The sequence below is a fragment of the Trachemys scripta genome, chromosome 1, assembly GCF_013100865.1.
Source record: "Trachemys scripta elegans isolate TJP31775 chromosome 1, CAS_Tse_1.0, whole genome shotgun sequence".
Taxonomy (NCBI): domain Eukaryota; kingdom Metazoa; phylum Chordata; order Testudines; family Emydidae; genus Trachemys; species Trachemys scripta.
The window spans coordinates 71640375-71655598 of NC_048298.1; the positions used below are offsets into that span (position 1 = coordinate 71640375).

Below are 15224 nucleotides of genomic sequence, written 5' to 3' on the forward strand. Positions count from 1 at the left end.
CAATGTTGGGCTGTTGAGATGTTCTTCTAACCACAGGGAAAAAAATTAATTAATGGAGATATCAAGAACTGGAAGGGATCTTGAAAGGTCATTGAGTCCACCCCCCTGCCTTCACTAGCAAGACCAACTACCGATTTTGCCTCAGATCCCTAAGTGACCCCCTCAAGTATTGAACTTACAACCCTGGGTTTAGCAGGCCAATGCTCAAACCACTGAGCTATCCCTCCCCAAAAAAGCTTCTGATTTATATTCATTACTATCAACTATCCCTTTCTTCCATGTATTATGTGTATATCTATATTTATATTCACATCCCTTCTAAGCTAGGTTGGTTGTTGAAAAAACACAATCTTATTCCTCAGTTATGGGATTGTGGCATTTTGGGCATCGTGTAAAATATCATTGGTCTACAATTTTTGAGAAGTCGTCTGCTTCAGAGATAAAATGTGCTATTTATTATGTATTTTGATGTGCTGAATTCAAATAAGACAATTAAAACAACTGATTGGCTACTGTTTCTAAGATATTTAAGTTTTTACATTTTATGTCTATGTATATTGTGTAGATAGTAGAGTTTTAAGCATAAATTGTAAACCTAGGTCTTTTCATGTGTTTATGGTTGCTTTACATGATAATATTTCACCTGTCCTGTTTATGTAACACTTTAAAAATCAGCAAAAGTGTCTACTCGGCGCTTCTTGGCTTGTCTCTTGTATTCATTAAATGGAGCATCTCTTGTCACTGTCCAGCAATAGTCTGCAAGCACTGATGGGCTCCATTTGCCCTGATAGCGTTTCTTCATTGTTGCAATGTCCTGCTGAAATTGCTCACCGTGCGCGTCGCTCATTGCTCCGCAGTTCGGTGGAAAAAAATCTAGATGAGAGTGCAAAAAATGTATCTTTAGTGACATGTTGCAACCAAGGCTTTTGTATGCCTTGAGGAGGTTTTCCACCAACAACCTGTAGTTGTCTGCCTTGTTCTTGCCAAGAAAATTTATTGCCACTAACTGGAAAGCTTTCCATGCCGTCTTTTCCTTGCCACGCAATGCATGGTCAAATGCATCATCTCGAAGAAGTTCACGAATCTGAGGACCAACAAAGACACCTTCCTTTATCTTAGCTTCACTTAACCTTGGAAATTTTCCACTGAGGTACTTGAAAGCTGCTTGTGTTTTGTCAATGGCCTTGACAAAGTTCTTCATCAGACCCAGCTTGATGTGTAAGGGTGGTAACAAAATCTTTCTTGATTCAATAAGTGGTGGATGCTGAACACTTTTCCTCCCAGGCTCCAATGACTGTCGGAGTGGCCAGTCTTTCCTGATGTAGTTGGAATCTCTTGCACGACTATCCCATTCGCAGAGAAAACAGCAGTACTTTGTGTATCCAGGCAGCAGACCAACCAAGAGAGCAACACCCTTCAAATCATCACAAAGCAGCCACTGATGTTGGTCATAGTTTATGCACCTCAAAAGTTGTTTCATGTTGTCATAGGTTTCCTTCATATGGACTGCATGACCAACTGGAATTGATGGCAAAACATTGCCATTATGCAGTAAAACAGCTTTAAGACTCGTCTTCGATGAATCAATAAACAGTCTCCACTCATCTGGATCGTGAACGATGTTGAGGGCTGCCATCACACTATCGATGTTGTTGCAGGCTACAAGATCACCTTCCATTAAGAAGAATGGGACAAGATCCTTTTGAAGGTCACGGAACATGGAAACCCTAACATCACCTGCCAGGAGATTCCACTGCTGTAGTCTGGAGCCCAACAGCTCTGTCTTACTCTTGGGTAGTTCCAAATCCCTGACAAGGTCATTCAGTTCACCTTGTGTTATGAAGTGTGGTTCAGAGGAGGAGGATGGGAGAAAATGTGGGTCCTGTGACATTGATGGTTCAGGACCAGAAGTTTCATCCTCTTCCTCTTCCTCGTCTGACTCAAGTGAGAATGATTCTGGTGCATCAGGAACTGGCAGTCCTTCTCTGTGGGGTACTGGGCGTAAAGCTGATGGAATGTTTGGATAACGCACAGTCCACTTTTTCTTCTTTGACACACCTTTCCCAACTGGAGGCACCATGCAGAAGTAACAATTGCTGGTATGATTTGTTGGCTCTCTCCAAATCATTGGCACTGCAAAAGGCATAGATTTCCTTTTCCTGTTCAACCACTGGCAAAGATTTGTTGCACAAGTGTTGCAGCATACGTGTGGGGCCCACCTCTTGTCCTGATCTCCAATTTTGCAGCCAAAATAAAGGTGATAGACTTTCTTAACCATAGTGGTTATACTGCGCTTTTGTGACGCAAAAGTCACTTCACCACAAACATAGCAGAAGTTATCTGCACTGTTCACACAAGTACGAGGCATCTCTGCTCACTTTGGCTAAACAGAAATGTGTCCCTTTGCAAAATCAAACACTGACAAATAAGAGAGCACGACACTGTATGATTTCTAGAGCTGATATAGGGCAATTTGTTCAGCAGAGTGATGTAAGCTTTGTTATGATTGCATCATCCATGACTTCTAGGAATAACATTATGCAATTCATATCATGTATGACGCAATACCAGCTTCAGATTGCATCATTCATTGTTTTGCCTAAAAAGCAAATACTGTCCAAACCCAGTCATAGATTTATTCATAGATCTAGTCAAAGATGTATTTTAGTCATTTCTGGTTTAAATTGAGATTCCTTCCCTTTATAACTCACTTATTCTCCGCCATTCCCAAATCAAGGGTCATATATACTGACCCAGTAGTATATCTTGAAAACTAGAGCCAATCAACAATTTTAAGCATAATTTTCGTTCTCAGTGACCCAGAATTAGTAAAGTTTGACTACATTTATTTCAGAAGCATTTTGGCTGTAGAGCAGTGTATTCTTAAACAGTTAGTTTTTAGTTTAGTGATCAGTTCCTCTTTATCTGTCAAGACAAGGTCTAATATAGAATTCCCCCCTGTTGGATGCAACACTTTTTGAGATAAGAAATTGTCATCTATAACATTAAGAAATTCAAAGAATGTTGTTATACTGGCAGCATGAACTTCCACCCTCAGCATAGGTCACTCAAATTGAAGTTACCCATGATCACACAGCCTTTTTTCCTACATGGCGCACTGTGTGACACCCTGCTGCCACTATATTGCAAAGGTACCATGCAGTCTTGTCACTGAATATAATCTCTCAAAGTAACTTGGCAAAATTGATAGCAAGGCCATATACTGCATGGAGCAGGGAGGATTGGGGGGAGGGGATGATGAGAGAGAGAAATTGGTGTGTCAAGAGATGGGGGACAGGCATTGAGGATTTCATTTAGGGGTGAATGAAATAATTTTGTCTAATTTTAAACCAGTTGTGCAAAAGCAGGATAGAAATGTTGACTAACATTCTTCAGTTTATGTTTAACTATGAACATGAGTAGAGTGATGGTAGAGGAAAAATATAAAAATGGGTCGGTGAGTGGGAAGAGTGAAAAACACAATTGTGAAAAAAAATAAAGGGGAGGAGAGAAAAATTCCAATGAATAAAAACAGTATATATATTATATAGAGACTGCTCAGTTTTTGATAGCCAAGGTTTTGGGGCAGTAGTGATGTAGGGTATTCTTTTATCCATAATACATAGTGCAGGTTTCCCTTCAACTAGAGAACCAGTTCAAACAAATTATGGGGGGAAATGGTTCATGAACTCAAACCTTGCAAATTTCCTTCACTACCCTCCATGCAAGAAAAAAAAATTAGGTAAGTCACAAATTTGTGAAACCCCTCCCCCACTCCTAAAAAAGTATAAGGCCCGCCTTACTTGATGTAAGCACTTGAACTCTGGGAAATTTAACTGAAACCAAATCATCATTTATACTTAGAAACTTCTCCACTTTGTACACCACTCTTTGCATTATGTTTATTTCTTCATCAACACACTTTTTATATTAGATTAAGGAAGCAATATATTTTTGTACCAGGTGGCAGTTACTAAAGTAAGCATCCAAGTAACATGAAAAGAAATAAAATATATTATTTATTATATTCTAGGCCATCTTGTGACTGGAAATGAACAATTTCCCAGACAACATAAGTGGCTATTTTAGCAGCAGATCAACAACATTTGAAATTTTTGCACATTTTAGTAAAATATATTTCTGCCTGAAAGAAATTTGAAAAAAATAAAAAGTCCCAACCTCAACCCAAAATATGACCTTTCAGTCAAAAATGTGAAATTTCATGGATTTTTTTTTCTGTGAAAGTGGACTTTTTCAAAATTATAAACTAATCAAGAAAATCTTGATTTTCGAAGTATTTGAATTTTGTTTCACATAATCCCATCCTTCAAGAGATGGAGATTACTGTAATTATATATTGGTGCTGAAGCAAAATTATTGCATAAAATTCAGTGTTTCACATATAACAATTATAAATACATCATAACAACTTTGTATTTTTTTTTGCACAACACATAATATTACACTTCCTGTGACTTTCATAGCTGAAAGAATTAGGCCTACTACACTACCACTCATGCAATTAACTCAAAAAATTGATCATGATTAAAAAAATTAATTGCGATTAATCACACTGTTAAACAATAGAATCTCAACTGAAATTTTAAAAATATTTTTGGATGTTTTTCTGCATTTACATTTCTACATTTTAAAATATATTGACTTCAATTACAACACAGAATACAAAGTGTACAGTACTCACTTTATATTATTATTTTTATTACAAATGAAACAAAAGAAACATTATTTTTTATTTCACCTCATACAAGTACTGTAATGCAATCTCTTTATCGTGAAAGTGCAACTTACAAATATAGATTTTTTTTGTTACATAGCTCCACTCAAAACCAAAATAACGTAAAAGTTTAGAGCCTACAAGTCCACTCAGTCGTACTTCTTGTTCAGCCAACTGCTAAGACAAACAAGTTTGTTTACATTTACAGGAGATAATGCTGCCCGCGTCTTATTTACAATGCCATCTGAAAGTGAGAACAGACGTTCACATGGCACTTCCGTAGCCTGCATTGCAAAGTATTTACATGCCAGATATGCTAAACATTCGTATGCCCCTTCATGCTTTGGCCACAATTCCAGAGGACATGCTTCCATGCTGATGATGCTCATTAAAAAAATAATGCTTTAATTAAATTTGTGACTGAACTCCTTGAGGGAGAATTGTATGCCTCCTGCTCTATTTTACCCACATTCTGCCATTTATGTCATGTTATAGCAGTCTTGGATGTTGACCCAGCACATGTTGTTCATTTTAAGAACACTTTCACTGCAGATTTGACAAAATGCAAAGAAGTTAACAAAGTGAGATTTCTAAAGATAGATACAGCAGTTGACGCAAGGTTTAAGAATCTGAAGTGCCTCCCAAAATCTGAGAGGGACGAGGTGTGGAGCATACTTTCAGATGTCTTAAAAGAGCAACATTCCAATGCGGAAGCTACAGAACCTGACCCACCAAAAAAGAAAATCAATCTTCTGCTGGTGGCATCTGAGTCAGATGATGAAAACAAACATGCATTGGTCCGCACTGTTTTGGATCATTATCGAGCAGAACCCATCATCATCATCATGGACGCATGTCCTCAGGAATGGTGGTTGAAGCATGAAGGGACAGATGAATCTTTAGCATATCTGGCACATAAATATCTTGTAATGCCGGTGCCATGCAAATATCTGTTTTCACTTTCAGGTGTAAACAAGAAGAGGGCAGCATTATCTCCTGCAAATGTAAACAAACTTGATTGTCTGAGTGATTGGCCAAACATGAAGTAGGACTGAGTGGATTTGTAGGCTCTAAAGTTTTACATTGTTTTATTTTTGAGTGCAATTTTTTTGTACATAATTCTACATTTGTAAGTTCAACTTTCATAATAAAGAGACTGTACTACAGTACTTGTAATGGGGGAATTGAAAAATATTATTTCTTTTGTTTTTTTACAGTGTAAATATTTGTAATAAAAAAGAAATCTAAAGCATGTTCGGTGTTGTAACTGAAATCAATATATTTGAAAATGTAGAAAACGTCCAAAAATATTTAAATAAATGGTATTCTATTATTGTTTAACAGCACGATTAATCTTTTTTAATCGCGCGATTATTCGCAATTAATTTTTTTAATCGCCTAACAGCCTTAATTATAATGCCCATTGCCTACAGAACTTGAGAATCATAGTTTGGCTATTTATTGAGTAGGCGCATACAGATTTATAGACTTTCAGGCTAGAAATGACCATAATGATCACTCTAGTCTGACCTCATACATAACACAAGCCAAAGAATCTCATACACTTTCTGCATCAAGCCTGTAACTTCTGCTTGAGCTATAATATATCTTTTAGAAAAATATCCAATCTTGATTTAAAAATGTCAAGTGATGGAGAATTCAGCACATCTTTGGGTAAGTTGTTCTAGGGGTTAATTACCCTCCTTATTAAAATATTTTTCTAGTCTGAATATGTCTAGCTTGAGCTGCCAACCAGTGGATCTAATTATGTCTTTTTCTATTACATTAAAGAGTCATCTACTATCAGAAATCTATTTCCCAAATAGGCACTTGTAGACAGTGATTGGATACATCTAAACCTTCTTCTGGATAAACTAAATAGACTGAGTTTCTTAAGGCTCTCAAAATAAGGCATGTTTTCCAGACTTCAAATCATTCTTGTAGTTCTTTTCTGAATCCTTTCCAATATTTCAACATCCTTTTTAAAGTGTGGACATGAAAACTGGACACAGTATTCCAATTATGGTCTCACTAAGGCCTGGTCCACACTAAATGGTTAGGGTGACACAAAGCAGCTTACATCGACCTAGCTGTGGATGTGTCTACACTTAAATTTCACTCCCTCCTACGTAATGGCTCCGCTACACTGACTTAATAACACCACCTCCCCAAGAAGCGTAGAGTCAAGATCGATGTAGTTAGGCTGATGCAGTGTCAGAGTAGATTGTACGTTACTTATATTGACTGTTACTGGCCTCCAGGAACTGTCCCACAATACCCCATAGGGACTGCTCTGGTCCCTGTTGTGAACTCCACTGCCCAGAGACCAGGTGTACAGGAAGCCTCCTCTCCCCTTTAAAGCACTGCACATTTTTGAAATTCCTTTTCCTGGTTGCCCGGCTTGGCAAGCACACCTAGCAGCTCTACACTGTTGTGTGCAATTGCCTAGCTGACCATGCTGATTACACACTGCAGAGGCACTCCTGCCTGGAGTACACAGGAGGTGTTGGATCTCCTGGGTGTGTGAGGAGAAGAGGCTGTGCAGGCACAGCTCTGATCCAGCTGTAGAAACATTGACATCTACTAGCAGATTGCTTGGGAGGAGAAGGGCAGCAGCCATGCCCCGTGAAAGCCCAGAAGCTGTGGCAGGTGGACCAGAAGGCAATGGAGGCCAACAATCGATCTTGTGTGGAGCCACAGACCTCCTGCTTTTACAAAAAGCGGCATGCCATCCTCACCAGAGATCCCCCACAACCTCAAGAGCCCTGTGAATACTTCCGAGGAGCCCAAGTCACAGGCCCCCAATGTGAACAGTGAGGAGGAGGTGGACAACAAGGAAGACGAGGAGGAGTATAGGGACAGGTGACTGGGGGATCCAACTGCTCATCAAGCCAGGACATGTTTAACATTAGCGCAGTCCAGCCGGTCCTGACAGTTGAGCACAGGTGAGCCTGATGCAGGGGAAGGAACCTCTGGTAAGGATGCAGTTTGCTTTGAAATTACAGGTATGTACTCCCCCCCCAGCAAGACACATCTATTGATTTACTCTTTTTTACTTGTGCTAGAAGAGGTAGTGGAACAAGCAAGAGAAGTAGAGTTGCTATCTGCTTTTCATTTCCCTCTAGAGTTAGGCAGAGGGGGCAACATATATGGAGATATACCTATCTCATAGAGCTAGAAGGGACCCTGAAAGGTCATCGAGTCCAGCCCCCTGCCTTTACTAGCCGGACCAAGTACTGATTTTGCCCCAGATCCCTAAGTGGCCCCCTCAAGGATTGAACTCACAACGCTGGGTTTAGAAGGCCAATGCTCAAACCACTGAGCTAATATGTTTATGTCCAGTGGGATGTCTCGTGAATCCTCCGTAGATATCTCAACTTTCCCTTGTACATGTAGACAGCAGAATGTAAAAGAATCAATAGAGAAGCTTGACATATATATAAGCTTCCCTATTGATCCCATATATATATCGGAGAGAGATTTGCTATTTTCTATTTTAAGAAGACAGAGTTAGCAACACTTACAATTAACAAAAGAACATAAGAATAGCCATACTAAATCAGACCTGTTGTTCATCTAACCCAGTGTCCTGCCTCCAATGACTTTTTTTGACAGAAAATGCAGTTTCCACACATCAAAAAATTTAATTCTGCTAAAAAAATTGATTTTTCTCTCAGGAAAATTCAAACAAAATATATTTGTTTGTTGAACTGAACCAAAATGTTTCATTTTGAGTTAGTGCAAAATCAAACTGCATGTACTTATGATGACAGAATGCATCCTGTAGTCCAGAGATGTAGTCCAACCAGGGAGCCCAGCCCTTGAGGAGAATGGGGACAAGTGGCATGCAAGCTATAACTCCAGTAAGACACTGCAGCACTGTAAGCAGATGCATTTTAATGTCTGACTGACCTGAAATATTTCAATTTGGTTTAACACACTGAAATGAGATGTTTCATTCCAATACAAAATCTAGAAACTTTCCACATAGAATTTTTTCAGAAAATTTTCATTCCATGAAAATAATGATTATTTCCACTTTTTGTCCCAATCTGAGGCAAAAACAAATGTCGAAATATTGGCATTTGTGCAGTATGGAAGTTCCAGCTTTTTGCTAAGTTCTACTTCCAAGCATGGAGCTTAGCATGGCTCAAAACAGAAGATGTGGCTGGCAAAGGAAGTAGGGAACGTGATGCTTTCTGCTCAGTAGGGAAACTCGGTTTTAGTATTCTTGGGGAGTCATGTCATTCACTAGCTTAATAAAGGTGCATATATTAGTCAACTAGTAAGATTTTATAAGAAATGAGAGCACAGATGACTAGCTTTTATTTACAGTATGTCTGACCCACACCGAATACATAAATAAAGATGCATGCACAATGTAGACTACTCTTGAGAATGCCACTGCAGCCTTCTGAAAAGTAAACTTTCAGGATACAAGGTAAATGCAACTAATCCAAGTTAAATGCTTATATATAGAAATACCAATAAAGAAAGAAAGTGATTAGTGTTGTAAGTAGAATTAATGTCACATCACCACACCACTAAACAAAATGCAAAATTTGAGAACAGCAGTTCTACTCATGTCAGCAATTTGCCAAACTGCACTTTGTATTTGCATTTTACCTTATTAACATGGTGCAGCAAAGAGAGGAGGAGACAGAAATAGCTTCATGGATGGCTAAAATCAAATTCCATATGAAATCTTGTTCTAAATTTCTCATTTTTCCCCTTCGGTAACCTCAGAGGCAAATCCTTTGTCCAAATTCCATACCTGTGGTTATCTCATAGCCCTGATACACTTACTTCTAGAAGGGCTGGACCTAAACTTTCTCCTCCTCACTCTGGGTTACCTGAAGGGTATTGCTCCCTTCACTCTCCCCTCCATACTGGTTATCTGGAAAGAAGAACACACTTTCCTTCTTCTGGTTCTCCCTTCTTCCTGGCTACTAGAGTATGTTTTTTTCCATCCTCGTGTAGGCTATTCTGGAAACTGCTCAATGGGACAAGAAGAAATTCTTTCCTACCATTTAGACTCTGGATGCCCCACTCATTGTTCTGGCTGGTACTTCCAGAGCACCAAGCAGCAGGACCCAAAAGTGCTGGTTAATAATGATGTGCCAACAGTACCAGAACAGGCTTACAACAAACTTTGCCTCCCACCCTCCTCCTGTGCAATACCCTATGCACCGCACCAGGTGTACTTTCAAAAAAGCAGAGGAACTATTCATCTGTTTTCCATTTAAACAAACATATTTTCTCATAACCAGAACTTCTATGCAGACAATCTTAAATAGAGTGCACATACTGCAAAATCTTATACCTTGTTCTTTTTAAATGGATAGACTAGCATGGTCTTCAGTTTGCATAATTGATATGGACGAGGATCAGTCGGGGATAAATATCTTTTAGAGGAGTCCTAGGATGTCCTTTGGAAATTATTTTGAAAATTAGTAATTCTTGGTGCAAAGGCAAAAAATGTACTCTTCACAACTATTTTTATGAGGCCCAGAAATGTGTGTTCATAGATTGCGTAGAGGGGTGAACTCCACCAGAAGCAGGGAACTCAAATCACCACAAACTTCCCTTCAATTTAGCAATAGATTTATCAAGGACAGGTTCCCAGGAACTTCCTCTGGGGCACTACTGGTGTTACTGAGGAGTGATGATAGCCTCATAATCCTACAGAAACTCAACTATGCATTAAAATTTACAGGGTGAGATCCTCTCATGTAATTATAATTGAGAAACAATAATGAATAATTGGAATAATAATGGACTATAGTATGAGTTTATTAGAAACTATTATGTGAGATTGCATTTCATGGTCTACAAAGCAATTACAGTTGCTGTTGCCACTGTCATATGGCTTTGAGCACCCTACCCAGGCAGTCATTAAATAGCAAATTCAAATATGCCTCAAAACTGCAGTCCTTATACTGACAAGCAGCCTCTAATTTTTCCAAGACGAATACTTGCAACTACAATTAGGTGTCTAGAAGTCTAAATCCTGTGGACAATCACAAAAATGGAGGTTCGATGAGTTCCTTTTAATTATCAATTTCTATATAATAAACAGAATTTTGAGAAGACTTCACTTAGCATCAGAGAGAGGCAAGCACTAGTGGCCTGAGCAAAGGACTGAGAACGTAAGATCTAAGCTGGCTTTCATATAAGCCACCTCTGAGGCACTGGGCAAAACACTCACTCTAACTGCACCAATTTCTCCATCTGAAACATGAGGACAGTAATGCATACTTACTGACTTCCCATGCATGTCATGGGAATTAATTTACTGTTTATAAAGCATTTTGAACATGTAAAACACTATACAGTGCTAAGCACTATTGGTATTATTTAGTAGCTTTTTAGGGTGATAGTGTGCATTATTTGAAAGTAATAAGGGAAGGTTTGAAAGTGGAAAGTCAGGCAAGTATTCCAACAGAAAGTCTGAAATAGGAGAAGATCTACAGACATTTTACATATTTCTTCCCATTAACTGCAGGAAAAAACGAGATTTTGGAACAGACCAATGGATCTATTGGTGTATTAGTTAATAGATCTACTGGTTCTCCCAGAGACCTGTTTAATGATTTTAATGGAGTCTTGTGGAATTTCCAGTAGAGAGTGATTCATGGTTTACATTACCATCATTGTCCTTTCCCAAGTTTCCACTTATAGGGAAAAACTTTAATTGCCAGATGGGGCTACATAAAAGTCACACTGGAAGGAAGAGGCCCACGTGTTCTGTTCATGTTCTGAGATGTGCTAGCCTTCTCTGGCATCTGGTGGGGACTTTCTACAGGTAGGGTCCAATAACCTGGATTTGCTTGATGGACCAGAACTGGGCCCAGTATCTGAATCTGATTATGTTAGTTTTAGTTTCAATATTTCTCTTTACCTTGACTCACTGAGAAAAAAAGTATTGTTTTATACCTTTTCATGAACCTTTTGCCCTGGCTCCATTCCTTCAATATGCTCGGATTCAGCAGGCCCTTCTCCGGATGCCATTTTCCTTTGAATGTGTGCATTTTGTTCACGTAAAGCTACAATCTGTGAATGAGAAGAGAAATAAATGGTTAACGTCATAGAAATCACCAAGCAGGTTAGCATGAAATGTATTAAGGACTTGATCCGATCCTTGCAGATACAAGGAGGAGCCATCTACCTGGCTTCAACTGTGGATTTGGGGCAGACATTTGTAAGGGATTTATAAAAATACTATCATTAATAAATAATAAAAATGATTAGGGCACAAACTTATAAAAATGATGTTTAAATAATATTGAACATATGACATAAATCAATAAATAGTAACAAATGCAATATTAAGGCTTGTTTACTCATATTTACCAACACTGAGTGATAGGACATTTTTCATTTATTATTGGTTAGAAATCTAAAAGACCTATTAGGTCATTGAGTTCACTTCCCTACCTGGACAGGATACAGTCCTTCGTAAAGAGAACAACAGATATAAAGCACACTACAGGAAAACCTGGCCAAAAGGCCAAGAAGAAACAAGCCATTATGTAAAATGAAGTGTCTGTTCTAAGTGTGAATTTCATAACTTTCAGTGATTATGATATATATTTGTAAAATGTAGTTTATGATGAGAAAGTCAACTATGCACAAATGGCAACATCTTACTCAACAAATATGCATCCTGTTTGAATTCCTTACTTTCCTAGTTAAATTACATTTGCTTGTATTTTAATTGTTTTTATGTTTAACCTATTTCAACTCTTATTAGAACTAAAAGGCAAACACAGTTTTTGGAGAGGAAGCTGGATTCCCTTCTGGCTTGTATATTGTCATCAGCCTTGTTAATTAAGTTCCACTTACAGAATCTTTGTTACTGAAGATAATCATAGAATCATAGAAATGTAGGACATGAGGCAGGACCAAGTATACAGGTGTTTGTCTAACCATTTATTAAAAACAATGGGGATTCCACAGCCTCCTTTGGAAGCCCATTCCGGAACGTAACTATCCTGATAGTTAGAAAGTTTTCTCTAATATCTAACCTATATCTCCCTTGCTGCAGATTAAGCTCATTACTTCTTGTCCTACCTTCAGCAGCCATGGAAAACAATAAATACAGTCCTCTTTATAACAGTCCTCATTTCTGAACACTGTTATCAGGTCCCCCCTCAGTCTTCTTTTCTTAAGATTAAACATGCCCAATATTTTTAATCTTTCCTCAGAGGTTTCTAAACCTTTTATCATTTTTGTTGCTATCTCTGGAATCTCTCCAATTTGTCCACATCTTTCTTAAAGTGTAGTGCCCAAAACTGGGCACAATACTCCAGCTGAAGCTCACCAGTGCAGAGCAGAGCACAAAAATTACTTCTTCGGTCTTAAATATAACAAGCCCATTAATATATCCCAGAATGCTATTTGCCTTTTTTGCAACTCCATCACATTGTTGATTTATATTCAATTCATGATGGACTATAACTCCAGATTTTTATTTTTCCTTCTTAAATATTTTTCACTTGTCTTTATTGAATTTCATTCCCTTCATTCATTTCATGATGCACAGAATGGAAAGAGCCCAGTTTGACTCTGTACAGGATATATGAGACAGATATGCCTTGAATGATTAATAAATAATGATTCCTTCTGGCCCTCAAAAATAAGGAAAGCTATCCATCTCTGTTTAGCCCAAAATGGGATCCACCTAAGAAGACAAATGGTTCACATCATGTGAGACACTTTGTCTACAGGGTCACAGATCAGCCAAGATTAGTCATTCCCCTCCAACTATAGAAACTTTAATGGCTAAATGAGGGTATTGTTCATTATCTCTCATAATATCCGTATGGATAAAATCTCTTTCTCCCTCCCAACCTAGCTAAAAAGAACTCCAACTTACCAAGCAAGAGTCATACACAGCTTTCCTATTCAAAGTGGCCCATTGCACAATAAGTGGACCAGGAAAATAAATGAGTGGGAAAGCTGCACATTAAACCACCACCGCCCTGCACTTTGAGCGGGGGCTTGGGGGGAAAATTGTCTGGCTGGCCGGGAGAAGAGGGCAATACTTTCTGGCTTGGGGGAAGGAGGGGAGATGTAAAACTGCTGGAAAAGCAGTCAGTGTGGTGGATGACTCACCTAAGAATGAGGGGTTTAAAAAGGTCAGTCTGGGCCTGGACCCTCCCCTCATCACTTGTAACAGGCTAGTGCAGGTACTCCATAAATTAAGGCAAAAAGAATGGATAAATGGCTTGGAAAAGCAATGAAGGAGAGGTGCTTGGTAACTGAGCTAGTTGGGGGCAGTTAGGGACTCCTTTGATTGGTATAGCAGGAAGCCAACCCCCCATCATTATAGTCCACCTTAACCCCTCCTACGAGGGGGATGGTCGATAAGGTCCCGGCAAGGGAATTGCTGGAGGAACCTGGATGAAGGGGGAGGGGGAGCTGGTGAAAGCCCCCCTACCTGCCCCCCCCCCCAAATTGGCTGGAATTGGAGGTTCCCAGCAGGAGATCTGCTGAAGGAACATGGATGGAAAGTTGGGGAGCTGGTGGAAGCACCCCCCATCCCCGAATTGGCTGAAATTGGAGGTTCCCAGCAGTGGATCTGCTGAAGGGACATGGATGGAAAGGTGTGTGTGTGGGGGGGATTGGTAAAAGCACTCACCCTCTCCCCCAGGTTAATTGTCAGGGTTTCACCTGCACTGCACATTTTATCTGCCAGGTTAGTCCCAGACATCTAATAATAAAGTTGCTCCCAGATTAAACCCATATCCAATGTCTCCTGTCATTCTTTCAGCATAGCCAGACAAACTAGCAATGTGGCTTTAAGACTGAAGGTCAAATTGGGCAAACAGTTACCCCAAGAAATGCAAAACACATGATTTTACCCCTTAAAAACTATACATTGTTTCCTTGTCAATCAAATATACCATGAATAATTTGTCTTTCAACCCAAATTAGAATCTGGACATTTGTTTGCCTTATGAGTCAGATCTGTATACTTCTATCCGTGGAAAATGTCTCTTTTTCTATTGTAAGTCCTAAATAATATGAAATGCTTATGTATAACCAAGGACTATGTATTATGCTTATGTATAACCAAGGACTCCAAATTTAGAAGATTATAAGGGTTTTGTTGGATTTCATTGTAAATAATTGCTGAATTCTAGAAGTAACAGTAATTGCCTGGCACAAGGAAGGAGAAATGTTAAAAGATATAAACCAGCGTATAACTTTAGGATATTAAGAGCAATTGCTTAAAAGGGGAGAGGGATTCCAATTGACAGCAAATAATGAAATACAATCTTTGAAAAGAAACAAACTTAAAAAGCCTCCAAAAAGAACAGGATTAAGGAAATTTGTTATACACCATCATCATCTACTAGATACCAACGGAAGCAGCAGAGAAATAAAAAGCTGAAATTTGAGCACCCACTAGGCACATGTCCAATAGGAATCAGAGGGTGGGTCCCTCTAATGAGTCCTAGAACTGAGTCACCATGTGCTCAGA

General features: G+C 38.9%; 1 protein-coding gene across 7 annotated transcripts in view; it reads right to left on the bottom strand.

The window, feature by feature from the left end:
* PPFIA2 (PTPRF interacting protein alpha 2) overlaps positions 1-15224 on the bottom strand; it is a 634690-nt gene that overhangs the window by 167618 nt on the left and 451848 nt on the right. For all 7 annotated transcript variants that reach the window (XM_034772198.1, XM_034772232.1, XM_034772206.1 and 4 more), the window contains one exon: positions 11672-11788. In XM_034772198.1, coding sequence (XP_034628089.1) covers positions 11672-11788 — 117 coding nt within the window. The remainder of the gene's footprint in view (positions 1-11671; positions 11789-15224) is intronic.